The sequence below is a fragment of the Hyaena hyaena genome, unplaced genomic scaffold, assembly GCF_003009895.1.
Source record: "Hyaena hyaena isolate Hyena2069 unplaced genomic scaffold, ASM300989v1 scaffold_558, whole genome shotgun sequence".
NCBI classification, from domain to species: Eukaryota; Metazoa; Chordata; class Mammalia; order Carnivora; family Hyaenidae; genus Hyaena; species Hyaena hyaena.
In genome coordinates this window covers 949,584-970,023 of record NW_024081188.1, presented here as the reverse complement: position 1 = coordinate 970,023, position 20,440 = coordinate 949,584, and the positions used below count along the sequence as shown (strand labels likewise).

The 20,440-nt window shown below is 36.2% G+C and overlaps 2 protein-coding genes across 9 annotated transcripts in view; one reads left to right on the top strand and one right to left on the bottom strand.

The window, feature by feature from the left end:
• Positions 1–5,734, top strand: part of CDK7 (cyclin dependent kinase 7) — a 33,345-nt gene extending 27,611 nt beyond the window's left edge. For 4 of the 5 annotated variants that reach the window (XM_039256060.1, XM_039256059.1, XM_039256064.1 and 1 more), the window contains 3 exons: positions 614–763; positions 4,975–5,122; positions 5,532–5,734. In XM_039256060.1, coding sequence (XP_039111991.1) covers positions 614–763; positions 4,975–5,122; positions 5,532–5,560 — 327 coding nt within the window. In that variant the 3' untranslated portion in view covers positions 5,561–5,734. The remainder of the gene's footprint in view (positions 1–613; positions 764–4,974; positions 5,123–5,531) is intronic. The other variant, XM_039256061.1, reaches the window with a different exon arrangement.
• A 4,451-nt stretch (positions 5,735–10,185) lies between these two features.
• Positions 10,186–20,440, bottom strand: part of CCDC125 (coiled-coil domain containing 125) — a 29,166-nt gene continuing 18,911 nt past the window's right edge. For 3 of the 4 annotated variants that reach the window (XM_039256053.1, XM_039256052.1, XM_039256054.1), the window contains 6 exons: positions 20,099–20,181; positions 18,433–18,551; positions 17,359–17,466; positions 16,052–16,226; positions 11,786–11,940; positions 10,186–10,962 (listed from right to left, as the gene is read on the bottom strand). In XM_039256053.1, the coding sequence (XP_039111984.1) occupies positions 10,648–10,962; positions 11,786–11,940; positions 16,052–16,226; positions 17,359–17,466; positions 18,433–18,551; positions 20,099–20,181 (955 nt within the window). In that variant the 3' untranslated portion in view covers positions 10,186–10,647. The remainder of the gene's footprint in view (positions 10,963–11,785; positions 11,941–16,051; positions 16,227–17,358; positions 17,467–18,432; positions 18,552–20,098; positions 20,182–20,440) is intronic. The other variant, XM_039256055.1, reaches the window with a different exon arrangement.

Below are 20,440 nucleotides of genomic sequence, written 5' to 3'. Positions count from 1 at the left end.
CATGAATAAGACAGGTCTCATCATTTTTTTTTGAAGATTTTATTTTGTTTTTTAAATCAGAGAGTGGGTACAGAGGAACTGAAGCAGGCTCTACGCTGACAGGCTGACAAGCAGTGAGCCTGATGTGGGGCTCATACTCACGAACCATGAGATGACCTGAGTGAAGTTGGGTGCTCAACCGACTGAGCCACTCAGGTGTCCCTTAAAGATTTTATTTTTAAGTAGTTTCTACACCCACTTGGATCTCATTATAACCTTGAGGTCAAGAGTCATGCATTCCACCAACTAAGCCAGGCAGGCACCTCAGTTAATATAGGTTTTAGTATAAGTGTCCTACATGTTTTGTTAGATTTTCATGTATTTCATAGTTCTTTTTGAGTTCTAAACGGTGTTTTAAATTTCAGTATCTACATTTGTCACCAGTATATAGAACCACAGTTGATTTTTATATCTTTATTCTATATTCTCTAACCTTGTTTTACTCAGTAATTTTAGGAGTTTTTAAATAGATTTCTTGGAATTTTCTGCATAGATCATTTGACAGTTTTTAGTTCTTCATTTGAGATTTGTATGACTTTCAGTCCTCACGTTTGAATTATAAATATTTTTACAGGACATGTGTAGTCTTCCAGATTTCGTGACATTTAAGAGTTTTCCTGGAATCCCGTTACAACACATCTTCATTGCAGCAGGAGACGACTTGCTAGATCTCATACAAGGCTTATTCTTATTTAACCCATGTACTCGAATTACAGCCACACAGGTATTTTAACACATCTTTTTTATATTAGGAAATATGAGGATAATCTGAACTCTGACACTGATAAAGTAAAAACAGAATTTCATAAGGTTTTCTAGCATTCTTAAATACTATAAAGATGTGTTTTTGTTTTAAGGAATTATAAGTTTTATTTTATACTTAAGCTATAAGCCCCATTCAGACTGGTATTAACTTAACATCATGCATACGCAACAAGAAAGTTTGCTTTTGCTTAGGGACATATAAATACATATTTGTGTCATAATTAATTGGCTTTCAAGTAGTTTACCTAGAGAAGAAAAAATAAGAATGGTTTTGTACTTGTTAAAATAATATTTCGATTAATGCCAAGCCTAATGCCAAAAGTGTTTTGGTTTTTTTCCCCATGAAACGTAGTCTCGATACGCATGCTGATCACTGTCATAGTCAGAAAGTGATAATGGGGAGAAAATAGTATAGTTTTTTCTTCTTTCTTAAAGATTTTATTTAATTTTATTTTAATATTTATTTATTTATTTTTGAGAGAGAGAGCGAAAGAGAGAGAGAGACAGAGCTCAAGCAGGGAAGGGGCAAAGAGAGAGGGAGATACAGAATCCGAAGCAGGCTTCAGGCTCCAAGCTGTCAGCACAGAGCCTGATGCAGGATTTGAAATCACAGACTGCGAAATTATGACCTGAGCTGAAGTTAGACACTTAACCAACTGAACCACAGAGGCATCCCAGATTTTATTTTATTTTTAAAGTTTAGTTTAGTGTATCTTTACACTTTTTTTTAAAGTGTATTTATTTTGAGAGAGAGAATGGGGGAGGGGCAGAGAGAAAGAGGGAGAGAGAGAGAACCCCAAGCAGGTTCTGCACTGTCAGCACAGATGGGCTTGAACCCACAAACTGTGAGATAATGACCGGAGCCAAAGTAAAGAGTCAGACACTCAACTGACTGAGCCACCCAGGTGCCCCAAAATTTCTTTATTTTAAAGAGGGAGAGACTGGGAGTGGGGGAGGGGCAGAGAGAATCCCAAGTAGGTTTGGTGCTGCCAACTCAGAGCCTAGCATGGAGCTTGATCCCATGAACTGTGAGATCATGACCTGAGCCAAAATCAAGAGTTGGACACTTAACTGAGTCACCCACTCATCCCTAAAGATTTTATTTTTAAGTAATCTCTGTACCGAGTGTGGGGCTTGAACTGACAACCCTGAGATCAGGAGTCACATCCTCTTCTGAGTCAGCCAGGTGTCCTGAAAATTGAATACAACTGTATGCTTACAAGAGATTGAAAGATACCCTGCATAGAACAAACACTGATACCCTCACTTAAGGGAAATAAGAATCAAACTCAAAAAGAATAGGAAGACCAAGAATATCTGCTTTTATAAAAGAAAGAAGAAATGCTGTCCAACACAAAAACAAAAGATCTGTGGATTTGAAAGAAAAAATCCAGGAGTGCCTGGGTGGCCCAGTCAGTTGAGCGTCTGGCTTCACCTCAGGTCATGATCTCACCACCACTCGTGGGTTTGAGTCCCACGTTGGGCTCTGTGCTGGCAGCTCAGAGCCTGGAGCCTACTTTGGGTTCTGTCTCTCTCTCTCTTTCTGTCTCTCAAAAATAAAAATAAAACATTAAAAAGAGAAAGAAAAAATCCATTGCCTTTGTTTTAAAAACAAGCACAAAACAAATAAAGGATAGTGTCACAAACACTTTAAATTGGGGCAGGGAAGGATGCCTGCATGGTTCACTGGGTTGAGCATCAGCTTCAGCTCATATGATCTCAGGCGTGGGTTTGAGCCCCGCTCAGGCTCTCTGCTGACAGCTCACAGCCTGGAGTCTGCTTGGGATTCTGTGTCTCCTTCTCTCTCAGCTCCTCCCCTGCTCACACTGTCTCTCTTTCAAAAATAAATAAACATTAAAAAAAATTTTTTTAATTGGGGCAGGCAAGTGCAGAATTGCAACACAATACAATGATTGGATTCGTAAAGTAAGACCCTGATTAAAATGAAATGTCACAAGTGCAGAATTGCAACACAATACAGTGATTGGATTCGTAAAGTAAGACCCTGATTAAAATGAAATGTCACAAGTCTTCATACATGTTTTATAAAACATGTTAATGCACAATATACCAAGGATACAAAATAGATATTTTTTCACTTAAGTTTATAACAGACTACCAAATCATTATTTAATGCATTTACTTCTTGTTTGTTTATTTTAATGTTTGGTTTTTTTTTTTTATTTCTGAGAGAGAAAGAGACAGCATGAACAGGGGAGGGTCAGAGAGAGAGGGAGACACAGAATCCGAAAGGCTCTGAGCTAGCTGTCAGCACAGAGCTTGACGCGGGGCTCGAACCCAGGAACCGTGAGATCATAACCTAAGCCGAAGTTGGACGCTCAACCGACTGAGCCACCCAGGCACTCCTTAGAAGTACTCTTCTAATTTCAAACAAGTACCTCATCATTACCTTTCCACCCATACATAATATACATTCTATCTCCATCATAGGAAATTTGAGACTATCTAGAAGTTGTTCTCATTAATAATAAAAATAAAAATTTATAGAAAAATACTAGTTGTGGCAACTTATTTGGGTTATATTTTGGTAGAATTTTTTTTTATTTTTGAGAGAGATTGCATATGCAAGCCAGGGAGGGGCAGAGAGAGAGAGAGAGAGAGAGAGAGAGAATCTGAAGCAGGCTCCAGGTTCTGAGCCATTAGGACAGAACCCAGTGCCAGGCTTGACCCACAAACTGTGAGATCATGACCTGAGCTGAAGTTGAACCCTTAACTGACTGAGCCACCCAGGTGCCTCAGAAATAATTTTCTTAAATGGATTTTGAGGGGCGCCTGGGTGGCTCGGTTAAGTGGCCGACTTCAGCTCAGGTCATGATCTCACGGTTCCCAAGTTCGAGCCCCGCGTTGGGCTCTGTGTTGACAGCTCAGAGCCTGGAACCTGCTTTGGATTCTGTGTCTCCCTCTCTCAGTCCTTCCCCTGTTGACACCGTCTGTCTCTGTCTCTCAAAAAATGAATAAATGTTAAAAAAAAAAAAAAAAAACAATGGATTTTGACTCCTGGATATTTTTCTTAAAGTGGGAATTGAGATAGTTTCCCTTTCTTAGATCTCTGATAGCTCACGATTAGCTTAATTTACTCATGAACTGTTGATTTGAAAGCATACTGTAGAAATGCAACTCTTTCAAAGTAAGGAATCATTAAATTATCACTGCAAATAATATAACGTGAGAGGAAATGCTTGAAAAGTTGATGTGAATTTATGTTCCTAAAAGGATTATGCAGAAGGAATTATTGTGCGTACTGAACTGCATTATGATACAAATCAAGTATGAACTTGAAAAATTTGTCATTTAGAATAAAACTATTTTTATTGGAATTCAGGACCGAGGTAAAGTAACATGTCATAGAACATTGAACAGTTAGTATGTAGAAATAACTTTGTGCAGTTCCTTCCTAGTAAAATATTTAATAATTTGCGGTAGATTATTGGATTTTAATACATTGTTACCAGCCTATTGCATCTTTTAAACTTTTATAATAAAAGTGGGGCGCCTGGGTGGCTTAGTCGGTTAAGCTTCCGACTTTTGCTTAGGTCATGATCTCGCAGTTCGTGGGTTCGAGCCCCGCGTCGGGCTCTGTGCTGACTGCCAGCTCAGAGCCTTGAGCCTATTTCAGAGTCTGTGTCTCCCTCTCTCTCTGACCCTCCCCTGCTCACGCTGTCTCTCTCTCTCCTAGAAATGAATAAAAATAAAAATAATAAAAAAATAATTAAAAAAAAAAGAAACTGTATTTGCAAGACTTGGAATTTGAATACATACAGATGTTGTGACAAACTCTGAAGTTCTTTTTAAGCAAGTTTCTGTCTTTACATGTTGAACTATAGAGCCCCTTATGTATAGAGAGCTAAATTATATATACATGTCTTAACCGAAGATATTTCATATTTAGTATAGGCTGTTCAGCTGTAGAAAAATTACAAGGTAGTTTCTTTTTCTTAAGGTAATGAAATTTTCAGCCAATCTTAAACTGTTATTTATGTGTTTCTTTGTAGTAATTTGCTCGTCCAAATTCTTAAGATTAATTTCGTGTTGGAAGTGGGGCATTCACATAGTGTTTTTAATGTTCCCAACAATTGTGGAGATTTGATTTTTTTAAACAGTTCAGATACTCATTTAAAATCCTACTTTCTTTGGTATCTTTTTTTAAAGGCCTTGAAAACTCAGTATTTCAGTAATCGGCCAGGGCCAACACCTGGGTGTCAGCTGCCAAGACCAAACTGTCCATTGGAAACTTTAAAGGAGCAGTCAAATCCGGCTGTAGCAACAAAACGGAAGCGAACACAGGCCTTGGAACAAGGTAAAACTTTCATTTTCGTAAGAAATGAAATGGATTCAGAAAATGCCAAGGAGGTAATGTATAGCTAGTGACTGAGGGGCAGCTAAGAAATGTAGATTGTGAGCTGTTTGCTTTTCTTAAGTGTTTGGTAGAGAATGTGGTATTTTAGCAATATTTGTTTCCATTGAAAATTATTAAATCAAGCTTTTTAAAAGGACATGGGCACTTCTGAGTATACCTCAGAGTTGCAAGAACTATGAATGTGTACCTTATTTTCTTCATAAATTTTTATTGGTATACTATATGCTTACTGTTTAACAAGTGCTATTAGCAAATCAAAGTAAAATGTATTGGATGTAGTTGTATGCAATAACTGGTTAGAAATGCCATAAGATTAAATGTGAACAACCTCATTTTTTTTTTCACCTAGGAGGATTACCCAAGAAGCTAATTTTTTAGTTACAAAGATCACTGGACAGTATTTTACTACTGAAGGAAATAGCCCAAAAGGCAAATAATGGAAAAATAGTAAACATTAAGTAAATGCTGTAGAAGGAATTTGTAAATATTCTACACATGTAAAATATGTAAAACTGGATTATTTTTATTAAATGTATTTTAAAACAAACTTAATTCTGATTTTTCTGATTAGAGTGCAAAAGTAAGATTAACTTCAATTCTCTGAAATGTAGAATTGAAAATTCATTAAGGAAACCTTAATAAAAATAATCATCAGTTATTTTGGTGACCTGGCCCATATAGCTTCACAGATTATAGTAGCAGGGGTAGTATTTAAAAATGGAAGCAGTAGTAGTAATGTAGCATATACCTACTACCTAGAGTTAACAAATGTTAATATACTAAATAGGAAAAAAAAGAAAAAATTAGAAATGAAATTGAGGTTCCTTTAATATGCCATTCTATTCTTTTCCTTTTCAAGAAGCTTCCCAAAAGGGAAGTGACTCTCAGGAAATGTCTTTCCATGATTTTATAATGCTATTTTATAAAAATGCATATAGTAATATACAGTATTGCTTGGGGTCTCAAAATTTTATACGAATGATAGGCTATCTCATACTTATAATAAGGTTTTTTTACTCAAAGCTTTTTTATTTCTTCCGTGTTAATACGTATATAGTTTAACAGCCATTTAATATATAAAAATGCATGTACTATCTTATGTAAACAATACTACATTCTTATGCTTTACTTATGGACTCTAATTTTTCTTTTCTGTTTAAAAATTACCTTACGTGTAGCAGCATAAAGTAACAAATTTACTACGTCACAGTTATATAAGCCAGATATCTGAGCTGACTCAACAGTGGTTTTCACATAGGTCAAAATCAAGGTGTCAGTTGAACTGGACTCTTATCTGAGTTTCTAGAGAAGAATCTGCTTCCATGCTTATTCAGTTTATGTGATTTTAATGCACATGCTTCCTGTCCTTATTAGCTGTCAGCCAGGGCTTTGCCCAGCTTCCTCAGACAGTCCACATGCCTTGTCACATCGCATTCTCCATCTGCAAGCTAGCAACTATGCTTAGAATCTTTTTGGTTGAGAGGTCTGCTGTTTAAAGGGAAAAAGAAAAAAACACCTCACCTGATTGGATTATTCATATTAAGTGCAATTTACTTGGGACTTTAATCTCTTTATAGCATGCTGTACCTAGATTAGTGCTTAAATAATCAGGATGCGAATCATAAAGTATGCATTTTCAATTGGTGTTGATGTTGCCATATTTTCACAATGTATTTGTATCACTTTACACTTTAAAAATGAAGAACTCCCCATCCCCACCCCCAACCACCCCAGGTGCCTGGGTGGATCAGTCAGTTAAGCATCTGACTCTTGAATTCAGCTCAGGTTTTGATCTCATGGTGGTGAATTCAAGCCCTACACTGGGATCCATGCTGGGCGTGAAGTGTACTTTAAAACAAAAAAATGAACCCCTTACCTTGTACCATATGCTAAAACTAACTCAAATTAGATCAAAGATACAAGACCTAAAACTATAACAACTCTTAAAAGAATCTATAGGGGAAAAACTTCATGACATTAGATTTGGCAAGGATTTCCTGGATATGACCCCAAAACAGAGGCAAGAAAAGTGGGAAGAGAAAAGACATCAGGCATCTGAGTGACTCAGTGGGTGGAGTGTCTACCTCTTGATTTTGGCTTAGGTCATGATGGGTCATGACATGGAGCCCTGTGTTGAGTTCTGCACTGTGTGTGGAGCTTGCTTGAAATTTTCTCTCCCCCTACCCCTTGCTTGCTCACTCTCTCTCAAAAAAAGAAAAAAAAAGACAAACTGGACTACATCAAGATTTAAAACTTAACATGTATCAAAGGAGTGTTAAGCAACAGAGTAAAAAGAACAGTATTTACAAATCATATACCTGCTAAAAGACAGCTCAACAATTAAAAATACTAAAAAATGGGCAAAGGACTTACATAGACATTTCATCAAAAATACCTAGAAATGGGGGCGCCCGGGTGGCGTAGTTGGTTAAGCGTCCGACTTTCGCTCGGGTCATGATCTCGCGGTTCGTGGGTTCGAGCCCCGCGTCGGGCTCTGTGCTGACTGCCAGCTCAGAGCCTGGAGCCTGTTTCAGTCTGTGACTCCCTCTCTCTCTAACCCTCCCCTGCTCACGCTGTCTCTCTCTCTCTCTCCTAGAAATAAATAAAACATTAAAAAAAAAAAAAAAACAACCATTTAAAAAAAAAAAAAATACCTAGAAATGGCCAATAAGCAAATAAAAGAAGCTCAACATCACTAATCATTAGGGAAATGCAAGTCAAAACCACAGTGACATATCTCTTCATACGTGTTAGGATCACTACTATCGAAAAAAACCACAAACCCTAGAAACTAATTAAGTGTTGGTGAGGATGTGGAAAAATTAGGACCGTGTGTACTATTGATTGGAATTTAAAATGATGTAGTTGCTATGGAAAATTGTAGTATTTGCTTTAAAACATTTAAAAGGCATTTTCTTTTTTTTTCTCTTTTTAATTTCTATTCTCTTTATTAATAATCTACATATAAACTGAAAATATTAGGTCATTTGTGACAAAAGACACATTGTTTTTAGACTATTCATATGAACATAGCTCCCTTTCCTTGTCAACAGTGACAAGAATGCAAACAATTACAAACCAAGTCCAACCAGACACTTTTTCAGTAACATCACTGACAACAACTCAAACTAATTGCAAAGAATATAAAACATTATCAGAGTATAAAAACTGTACATGACAATAACAAATTATAATAGAAACCCAGATATAAAAATTATTAATAAATGATTATATGTTCATATGTGGTAAAATCAGTCAATATACGATAAAAAGTCCAAGACAGATTTTTAAAACCAGAAATCCAATTTAAACTTTTCCCACTTCTTATTTATGATAAAAATTAAGAGGACATAACATACACTGATGTTTGGGTTGCATATTTTTACTACAAAAATTTATATTTTCTTTCAAATAATGAAAATGTCCTTTTGTAAGTAATACAACTCTATTTCATTGTTGAGCTTATGACTCCTAATGCCTTTTTAAGAGCTATTACAATTTGTACTGTCAATCACACATATTGGTACTATGTGCTAACAGCCTTTGTGGAATTTATATAGGAAAAAAATAGTTGGAACAAGCACTAGTCTTATTTACATCTCTTTTTTATTGGCCATCTTAATTGCTTTGCTCCAGATTTCCGAAATCAATTACACCATATTAAGGATTAATCACTTGTTATTAAATATTTAGTGCTTTATCTCAGTCCCTGAAACCTGTCTGAGTTCCTACATTTCTGATAACTACCATTATGTGCAGGGTTTTATCTATGGAGACTTCATTTCACTGTTGGCAGGCATAGGAGGACAGCTCATATACCAGTAAGAGGAATTTCATTATAATGTGATGTTTAGTTTATAATCTATTCAACTAATTTTATTTACATTTTAAAAATTAAGGAGAGACAAGGGGAAGGATCTAGTATTTATCAGAATCCCTATACATTAAAAGGCATTTTCATATGATCGAGCAATTTCACTGAGTTAATATGCCCCCAAAATTGAATGCAGGTTCTCAAATATACATGGTCATCAGCACTGTATGAATGTATCTGTTTCGCTTCATCTCTAGCACTCACATAATCTTTGTGATCTTCGCTAATTTGGTATCTCATTATCATTTACATTTTTTAAATGTCTACTGCTGTTAAATAGTTCCTCAAATTTGCTCATCATATATGATTCCTTTTTTTTTTTTGTGAACTGATTTATATTCTTTGTCTATCAGTTGGAGAGTATTCCAAATTTTAGCAGTTTATATGCATCTGCATTTTATGTAATACACATATATTATACAATTATATACACATATTAAAAAAGAACCTTTCTAGCTTTTCTTCTATACTTCAGCTTATATATTATTGAACATTCCCCAATCTTTCCTTATCTTTTATTTCATATTATTATGTATATTAGTTCTGTGTATAGTCTTTATCCATTGACCTGCTACTACACTAAATAATGTAGCTTCATATTACTATCAGGACATTTTAATGTCTAGTAACACTAGTTCCTCCTCATTACTTCTTTTTTCAAAATTTATTTGCCAAGAGTTTGTCTTTTATTAATATTTCTTAAAGCCAACTAAATGCTCTTGCCTTAACACTATAAATAGTTTATATTTTATATTTTTATTTCATTTTACCCTGTTGTTACCTCATCTGTATAAGTAGCATTCAAGGTAGCCATATATCTTTTTTTTTTTTTTTACTAGAGATCCTAACTAAAGTTTTATAAAACTTCTGACAGTGTAATGCATTTTCTTTGACATAATAGTGATGTTATTAATATAGAAGCATTCCAGAAGGTATTAAGGATTTTACTTAATGCCTTAAAATTCAGCATCAAAACCAAAGAAGTTAATTCAGTATGGTTTGAGTGCTAGCATTCTGCATAGTTCTGGCTCCAGAGTGTTACCACACCAACAAAAAAAAGAAGCTATAAAGGTAACTAGTAATGCTTTGAATATACTTCAGCCAAAGCCCCACCATGGTAACTTTTTTATTGAAGTTAACTTAAGGAAATTATTAGTTTTAACCTTTCTGTGGCAAATGAAGAATCTTGAAAAATTCCGCTAAAACAAGATACATGTATTTCAAAAATTAACAGTCAGTCACTTCTAGGCATTGTTATTTCTTAGAGCATTAATTTATATTGTTGCTTAAGCCAAAGATCCCTTTCATCAATCAAAATAATTTAATAATTTTTTTTCTCAGAAATCACTTGTTTTTAAGATGCTGGCAAATACTGAAAATTTCATAAAGTATAGTAATATAATTTATAAAATCCATCAACACAAAATATTAATAAATTTCTGGTAGGAAATGTTTGAGTATTTTAGCTACCTTCTAAGACCTATAGAAATACCTATAAAACATACAACTTCTGAAGATGTAGCAACATTTGTACAGTCCTTTTTTAAAAGTGTCTTAATATAAACAGCTTTCAGTTCTGATTTCAACTGATTTATCTCCAGAACATGATATTTGACGGCAAAGAGCAGGATCTTTTGAGAGTTCTGGTGCAGTTTTGATCTCTGTAAGGGTGCTGGATTGAACAAAGGCAGCCCGCAGAATTTAAAATGTGAACAGTTGAAAACACAGGATCAGGCAGTACAGGGAATTCTGAAGCTTTCCACCAGGGGGTTTTTAATGGAAAATTGTCTTTCACAAGATTTTTTTCCTTATTCTCATTTGATGTGGTGTCTTTCTCTTCTAATGCCCGAGCTAGCATGTAACTGACTTTTCTTTGGTGAGCCAGAGCTTCTTCCTTATCATTCAACTATAGGGACAAGAATTAAAAATACATGAATTAGTCAATAAATCACAGAATAGAGAGCTATAATCAGAAGAATTTTTCTCAGATGATGCTCTATATCTTCAATCTGTTCCATCAATGTAAATAAGTTAATCTAGTGATCCCCAAGTATGCTACAGATTAGTGAGGACTTTTTTTTAAAGGAATAACAGAAAGCAGCATTCCTTTTGCTGAAACTTTTGTAGGTTATCTGAAGAGAAAAACATATATACATGGTGTTTGTGTGTATATATGTATATAATATCAACATGTAATTACTCTGCAAGAGAATGCTGAAGTTCTTTATATGTGAAAATTTTTTTATATATTTTTATGTGAATAAATAACTTTAACACTCTTATATAGATAAGAATATTCATATAGCAGGAGTCTTTTAGTTTAGTCATATATGAAATAGGGATGATGATTCAAAGATATAATGTATGAGAAAGTTGCCTTGTATATTTTAAAAATCTCTGAATAAGTAGAAGGTCTTGTCATGGACTGTATGTGTAAATGCAGACGACAGAGATGCCTGGAGTTAATTACAGGGAGCCCCCTCTTTTCAGAGGTGAAGCTTTAAACTTGTATAGGAAGAACATGGATGGGAGAAGTGGGAAGAACATGCAGGGAATTTAAGGAGATGAAGATCAAAACTGGAGGATGGTACCTCAGCTGGGAAAAAGGGCATTAAAAGGCAAGTACAGAGTGGTAAAGAACTGAATTTTTTAAAAAAGAGTTGAATTAATAGGAAGCAAAAAGATTAGCTTAATCACAACCTCTACCAAAAGAAAGCAGAAACACTAACCAGCTCTGTTAGCATCTGAAAGACTTCCTGAGGATTATCCTGGTCTTCAGTCTTCTTAGAACTGTTTTCTGAAGGGAGCATACCCAACAGTTTCTGTCCTAAGGTCTTCTTACTTCCTTGTGATGGTAATCCTAAAATTGAACATGCAAGTCCAACTGAAACATAAAAAGACACTCACTAATGTACTTACAGGAAAAGAGGTAAGTACGTCTGAACCAAGGATGATTCATTTGTAAATCAATCAAGAGGTCAGTCCCTTCTGGAAAAATCTGGTGAGTCAGGCATCACAGTGTAGTGGGAAGAGAACACAGACTTTAGAGGCAGGATGGCAAACAGAGGTTGAGTGGGCCACAGTGTAAGGATCCAGAGCAGTGCTCTCCCTGCAGCTCTACTCCTCAGCTCCTGGCGATGGCTGTCCCTCAGGAGAGCATGCAGCCCACGTTACCAGATCGTCTCATTCTTCCAGAGGAAGCAGCGATCCAAATGTGTGTGTGTGAAATCTCCCAGTGTTAAATGTCAGCCACTTACCAACATTATTTGACAACACTATGCAGACCCAACAAAACATGTCTGCAGGCCACAAGTGGTCTCTGAACCATGCAAATTCTGCATTAGAGCAGAAACACCTGGACTTGAATCCTCACTTAGTCACTTACTCAGTGACCCTGGACAAGGTCTCTGAGTTTTGTTTCCTCACCTCTAGAATGAGAACAACAGTATCCATGCCTCAGGATTGCTGTCATTAAATAACAGAGCACAGGGGTTGGGAGAAGGAAGTGGACATTGTTTAATAGGTACAGTTTCCGTTTGGAAAGATGAAAAAGTTATGGAGATGGATGGTCGTGATGGTTATACAACAATGTGAATCAAGTTAATGTCATTTAAAAATGGTTAAAATGAGGGGTGTCTGGGTGGCTCAGTTGGTTAAGCATTTCTTGGTCTCAGCTCAGGTTTTGATCTCACAGCCATGAGTTCAAGTCCCACGCTGGGCGTGAATCCTGCTTAAAGTTAAAAATAGTTAAAACGGTAAATTTTATGTCTCTTTTATGGACAATTAAAAAACATCTAGCCTAGGTACTGACCTAATGTTTACAAGTCCACATCTTGAAATGTATACACTGATGATGTTCTTTATAGAAAGGATGCAGTTTTATAGCAGAAGGTACAAAAATTGTGGATTTATACAAAGAAAACATCAAGATTGCCTTTGAAATGCTCTGCAGATGGTCTGATGGAAAACAGAACAGATAAAAAATTCCCTTTCCACCCAGTCCTGATAAACCACAGCTACTGGGGCTCACTCACTGACCTCTTGCTCAAGCAACTGGGGCAAAAGTAGAAGCCAGACAAGTTGATGCACTCATTAGCTTTGATGAGTGAATGAATCTATGTCTCTATTTGCAGTCTTAAAAAAAAAAAGAAATAAGAAGCTTATAACTTAATGCTCAGAACTCATCTAAGCTGCCCTATCAATAAGAAAAGTTAAAATGTTTTCTAAGATGTTAACCACATTGAAGAAACTGACCTGTGACAACATCCTGTACCTCTTCAGGTTACTGAAATACATGAATAAAATGAATCAGTCTTGTCATTAAGAAACTGACAAAGAGCTACTGACGCTTATATGGACTTGTAAAGGCCTTTCTACAATGAAGCAGTTATTTTAAACTCTGCTTCCAGTCTCTTCAGGGCCTTAATGAAAATAAAGATCAAGAGCTGTATCTATCAAATCATATTTTTAATGGAAAAGTCCTTGAGGTTTGTCATTATAAGAAAGGCAAGAGTTCTAGAATATAAAATAAGTACGTATTCAAGTGCTGAAATGAGTATTAATCTACCTCTTAGGAAAAACCTACTTTGTCTGTCGAGCACTACCCTTGTGGCCAACTTCCATGCACAGTTGGGTGGTCTTCTATGCAGATTACAGAAAGTGTCAGGCTTTCATAAGATTGTTTTAACCATGCCTTTCCCTTCCTTTTCTTTCTCCCATAACTCTTCCATCAAAACAGACAAGCAATTAAGATGAGATTTCCAAAGGGATTTGCCTTCAGTTCACATCACAGAACACCAAGGTTGTCCTCAAAGAGAACACCTTTGAAAATTAAGCAATCCAGGTCCTATCAAGGGCTCAGCTTAGAAGAGGTGCCTGGAGATGACCTTCACATTTGTGGTCCTTGAGAGAGCTGGATAATAACATTCTCCATCAATTCCTAAAACCTTAAGTATAGAGAATGCGTTTGCTTATTTGCCTGGCAGAATCACTTACACTGAGTTGGACATTAAGGTTATACCTTCGACTTCTATCAAGAGGTTATTATAGATAACAGCTACATAAATGCTGATTTTATATTTATCATAAGTGACTGTTGGAGACTTAGACATATTAGCCAGCTCACTGATTTCTGTTGTAAGTCTCATATTAGAAAACCATTTTAGAAATTAACTTCAGGACAATGTGGAATGCCTTCTTAAGAATCAGTGTTGAGAGTTACATTTTCCTATGTTGCCCTGACTTCTACCTGATAAACAGTTTAAATGCAGAAATCTTATGATCTGCTTCTATCTATTTTCATAGTTCTTATTTACTGCCTTTTTTTTTTTATCCCTATACACTTAGAGCTTTTTACCATTTCATCAAAGAAGTGGGTAAAGTTCAGTTAATGAAGCTAACATTTCACATGACTTGATCTGTATATTATTAGGGGAAGAAAATAAGTATCTTATTAAAAGTTTCATTTTTAATATTCTAAGATTAATATTTCCAAGGTTCATCTGAACATGAGAGATATTGGAATTAGGATTATGGGTTTTGACGTATTAGAAAATATTTAGAATACAATCCTCTCAGAATTTCAGTATTAAAACATTTAAACTTACAAATTTCATTATAATCAGTCTTGACTAATAAAAGATTTCAGATTGGAATTTTAAGTTGAAGCAATATAAGTTGTGCTGAATAATATGAATAAAAACTGATACTGACCATTTAGAAAAACTAAAAATTCTAAAAAATAACAGCTACTTTGATTATATTGGATGATCTACTTCCAACTGTCATTCTTTTATTCCATTTTTGTATATTTTGTTTACAATAGTATGGTACTGAAAAAGGGCCATGAACTTCTGATAGGTTTGTGAACAAAATCTAAACTTTAACTTATGCTTCATTTTTATAAGAGTATTTTATTAATATTTCCAACCTAAGGTTTTTCCTCTACTCCTCAATCTCCCTTTAGAATCACACATTTCAACAAAGTTTAATTAGATACACTTAATGTTTGCGTTTCACTATTACTTCTCGGCAGTTTCCCTTTAATCATCTAGCACTCATAAAGTTTTCCCACTAAACATGGTCTTATTTAAATGAGATAGTTGAGAGGTGCCTGGGTGACTCAGTTGGTTAAGTGTCCGACTTTGGCTTAGGTCATGATCTCACGGTTTGTGGGTTCGAGCCCCATGTCAGGCTCTGTGCTGCCAGCTAGCTTAGAGCCTGGAGCCTGTTTCAGATTCTGTATCTCCCTCTCTCTCTGACCCTCCCCTGCTCATGCTGTCTCTCTCTCAGAAATAAAACATTTAAAAATAAATAAATAAATGAGATAGTTGAGGGATATCTGGGTGGCTCAATGGGTTAAGCATCTCTCTCTCTCTCTCTTTTTTTTTTTAATGTTTATTTTTGAGAGAGAGAATACAAGTAGGGGAGGGTCTGAGAGAGGAAGACACAGAATCTGAAGCAGGCTCCAGCCTTTGAGCTGTCAGCACAGAGCCCAACGCAGGGCTCGAACTGATTAACAGTGAGATCATGACCAAAGTCAGATGCTTAACCAGCTGAGCCACCCAGGCACCCGGAGGCATCTGACTCATGATTTCAGCTCAGGTCACGATCTCACTATTGAGATTGAGCCCTATGTCGGGCTCTGGGCTGATAGTTCAGAGCCTGCTTGGGATTCTCCCTCTCCCCTGCTCCCCTACCCAACTAGTGTGCATGCTCTCTCTCAAAATAAATAGATTTTTACAAAAACTTTAAATGAGACAGTTGAATAGTAAAAAAGGGGATTGTCTTATTTTATGATTTGGGTGATCCCAGTACCTCTTCTGCATATGTAACATCCAATGACCCTTTCTGCCCATAGTTGGTAAATTTTGTACTAAATCACAACTGTGACCTTTAATTATATTCTCCTTCACATTTAACTCTGCATAATCAACTTTGATTATAACCAACAGCTAAAATTATACCTGATTGTTGCTATTATAATTCATATTTACCATCCTCCTTAAGGTGCTTCCAATTTATCCATTTTGTTGCTTTTTTACACATTTTATCCATTTGTGTCAGTCTTAGTGCCTGGTCATTTTTCCTCATTAATTGTTGCTCAAATGCAATTCTGAATGCATCTGCCATTATGTAAGCTTCTTCTTTACTCTTCTGCAAAAGTCCCAGCTAGTTTTGAAAGAAAGTTTGAGAGATGTCACATGCAAAACCAGAACAATTCTTGCCTAAATGCTGTCAGATTAGCAAATGTAGTCTCCCTGCCTAGCATGGATCTACAGTCTGATGTTTCATCTGCTTAAACTAATTAGTACTTGCTGATTCCGCTCTGCAGTAGCTGAGCACTATGAACTGGATTGCCAGAAATTTCCCTCCCAGTGCCTGATCATTCCTTGTTAATCCATTTCTTGGACCTCACCTCATTAACACAGACAGGCCCTGTGTGTGTCCTGCCAAATGAATAAGAAGGGAGGATGCCAAAGGCTGTATTCCAATTCTGCCTTAGGCTACTTTAGACAGTATCACTGAAAATAATTATGAATGTCACTTTTCGGATACTTGCCATAACTGACCCTGACCTATCTTTGTAATCGTGTGCTTGTCTTAATGAACTGCTAATTTCTAGCTGTTATTTTTCCTATATCTGAAGACTTGAAATTCCATACTTTCAATAAAGGTAAAAATATTTTTTAAATGATGGTCCATGTTCTTTATTTGTTATTAAAACTAAGTATAATGGCAGCCATCGTTTGATCAAGTGCCAGCACCTGCATGGCACAGTGCTAAACATTAAATGTCTGCTGCTTCTATATCTGAACAACAGCTCAATAGGTAGTTACTGCTCTCTGTTTAACATATGTGTCCAAACCCACACACCTAGAAAATACTAGAGCTATACCTCAAACCTAAGTCTGGCTGGTACAGAGGTCCCTTCCAGTGTACTTTGCTGTCTTTCTGCTAAGCTTCATGTTAATCTCCCCATTTATCAGTAGATAAATGTAGATGCTAATGATTTTAAGCATAAGCTTTTTCCTCTGATGATTATTATAGTAATTTGGGGGACCATTTATAGAGAAAAGAAACAAACTTCGGAAATATTAACTATAAACTTAGGTAAACAACTTTATGTTGCCATAGTATCATGCCAAATACTATTTGTATTTTGGAACCATGTAAAATCCAGTTTGTATGTTAAAAGTAAACCATAGCCTATGACTACTACAACAAAGCTAATTATTGCAGATATTTCCCTTCTATTAATAGAGGGGGGAAAAAAGCTTTTAGTGTTTTGATAATACGGTACCTCCTGTTTGAGCTTAAGAAGCACTTTCCAAGCCGATGCCGCCATTTTGGCACATGCACAGGGACTCCCTCCAGGACCGTGGCAAAGGCAGGCTCTGAGGACAGCAAGCTTTAAATCCAAAAGCATTAACTCCCATTACTGAGGGTCACACTAGAAAGCTGCACACAAACAAGGGCACACACACACATGCACATTTCTATTTCAGCATGCAATTCAAAGAAACAAAGAAACGAAAATAGAAGAAAGCTGAGAGGAGGATTTCAGGATTCAACTACAAATGAGGAAACACTTACTACTTGGAACAAAACCATAAAGGAGTTCTACCTGCTTCTTTTCCTTCTCCAAAACTTAAATTGACACCAGTTTCTATAGTCGAAATTCCTGACAGGAACTTGAAGTAATATTAAAATCTACCATGTCGATTTGTGACTGAGCTTAGTCTTGCTGTCCAGCATTTACTCCTGCCAGTTCCCACTAGGGAGAGGTGCATGCTCAGAAATGATGAATCAATTTTGTTTTTAATTTTTTAATGTTTTATTTATTTCTGAGAGAGAGAGACAGCGTGAGCAGGGGAGGGCCAGAGAGAGAGGGAGAAACAGAATCTGAAGCAGGATCCAGGCTCTGAGCTAGCTGTCAGCACAGAGCCTGACGGGGGGCTCGAACCCACGAACCGTGAGATCATGACCTGAGCTAAAGTCGGACACTTAAACAACTGAGCCACCCAGGCACCCCCGATGAATCAATTTTAAGATGTCAGGAAAATAACCATCCCTCCATTTCTACAAAAAATACTTGTGATTGTGTCATGTGACCCACGGCTAACACAGCTTATGCTAAAACTATAAAAATGAGAAATAGGGCAAGAAGCAGTCAGCACATCTAGTGTCCAAGAATGTAATGAATGCATGGTGCCAATAAGGTTGAGAACTGCCCTGGGGAAACCGATGGGCCTGTCTTAACTGCAGTCTCAAATTGCTGAGTATAGTGCTATTCTAGAACATGTCATGGATGATGATGGGGAAAAGAAAAGTAGAAAATTTCCCTCTTGTTCAACTTTCATACCTGTTTACCTACCTCAAGACCTGATGAAACCTCTGTGAAACCACATTTTTCATGACACTTGTGTTCCTGAGCTGCCATCTGCTGTTTGATCTCAAGCATGGCAAGGGCCTCCAAATACTGTTGATTTAGAACTAGGAAAGGCCAAAGAAAAGAGTGTTAGTTATAAAGTCTAACTCCAACCTCACCTAAACAACTAGTTACACCAACATCATACACTCACTTCTTAAAAGCAGTGCATATAGACAGACATTGCCTACCAAATCTGCCCTAGCCACAAAATCTGATAAAATAGTGGGTATCAAGTGAGATAATAGATACATAACATTGAATGAAATGTTACTGTATTTAATGTGGAAGTATCTTAGTTTTTGCATCCAAAGGCTGGTCTTCATTTATTCAAAGAGAATTTGTAGGATTTTCAAAGGCAGAACATATAAATGCAAATTATTTGCACTTGCTGGATAGTGAGAGCACCAGATGATGAGATCTCATACATTAATATCAAATGTTCCAGCTATCCAAACTCTTACACTTTTCTGTTAAGAGTTTTCACAAGCTCTCAACCATTTAGAACAAGAGGGGTCCTACTATCTCCTAGAGCAGAAAATAGTAACTTCTCCCCCACTTGTAAGTGTTGCAGAGTGAGGTGGTAGAGGGGGAGCAGATGTGGTTATCGGCTGCTTCTTTCTTGAACTAACCTAACACAGGTGAAATCTTCCATCTGCTCTAATCACAGGTATGGAGAAAGCACTATGTTCTGTGTGCAGGTCTCACCCAGGATCTCTGCCACAATTCACTTACTAAACTACAGACATTGCCCTTCCCAGGCCCATGACCTGATTTAGTACTTACTTTGTCTCCATCAAGTCACTACTTTAAAACAGTTTCTGCGGGGCGCCTGGGTGGCTCAGTCAGTTAAGCGTCCGACTTTAGCTCAGGTCATGATCATGGTTCATGGAATCAAGCCCCACCTCGGGGTCTGTGCTGACATTACAGAGTCTGCCTGGGATTCTTTCTCTCTGCCTCTCTCTCTCTAAATAAATAAACTTTAAAAAAATATTTTTAAAACACCTTAATATTCTTTTATTAACTTTTGTCATAAGGTAACTCATTACATGAGGAGTGTGTGTGTACACACATATATGTAAAAAAATTCAAGTTTTTAATCAGTATCTTGAAAAAGTAAGAATATTAGTATTGGTAATAAAGTCACAAGACATTTTATGGGAAAAAATAATTTTGAATAATTATACCGTTACATACTTTTCCTACTAATGTCCCAAAAAAACATACTTAGGTTTCTGAAATATGAGGTGCTTTACCATTTTGTTTTACACTGAGTAGAAAAACTAAAGGATAAAGGGAGAATGGGGAGAAATGCTTAATGGACACAAGGTTTTACTATGGAGTTATGAAAATCTTTTGCAACTAGAAAATTGTGCAGCATTGTGAATGTTATGAATTACTTTTGAATGGTTAATTTTGATATATAAATTTCATCTTAAATTTTTTTTAATCAAAAAAATCTAAATGATGCATTTCTTGGAAGTATACTACTTTGAGATAATAGCACTTTGTCTATTGATATGTATGTTCTTAACATAGTTCACTCTTATTTAAAGCTGATATTTTAACATAATATTCTTAAGGAATCATCAAAATGGTACTCTTCACTTACGTGCATTTTCTGACTTCAACATTTTAATTTCTTCTGTTTTCACATTCAGAGTTTCTTTGAGGACTGCATTTTCACAGTTTAGTCTGGAAAAAAGTACCACCAAATAACTAACACGTTAACATTTCATCATTGAATGAGAATATTTGTATCCCATAATCAGAAAACAAAAACCCAGATAAAATTTTTTCTACTTCAAAACAGTCTAGAACTTCTGTGTGTCACAAAACAAAAACAATTTAGAGTATGGTAATCCTTCCATATCATTACCTGAGAAAAGAATCAAAAGTATCTCAAATTAAAAAATAATAAAAAGGAGGGGGCTGCTGGCTCAGTCAATAAAGC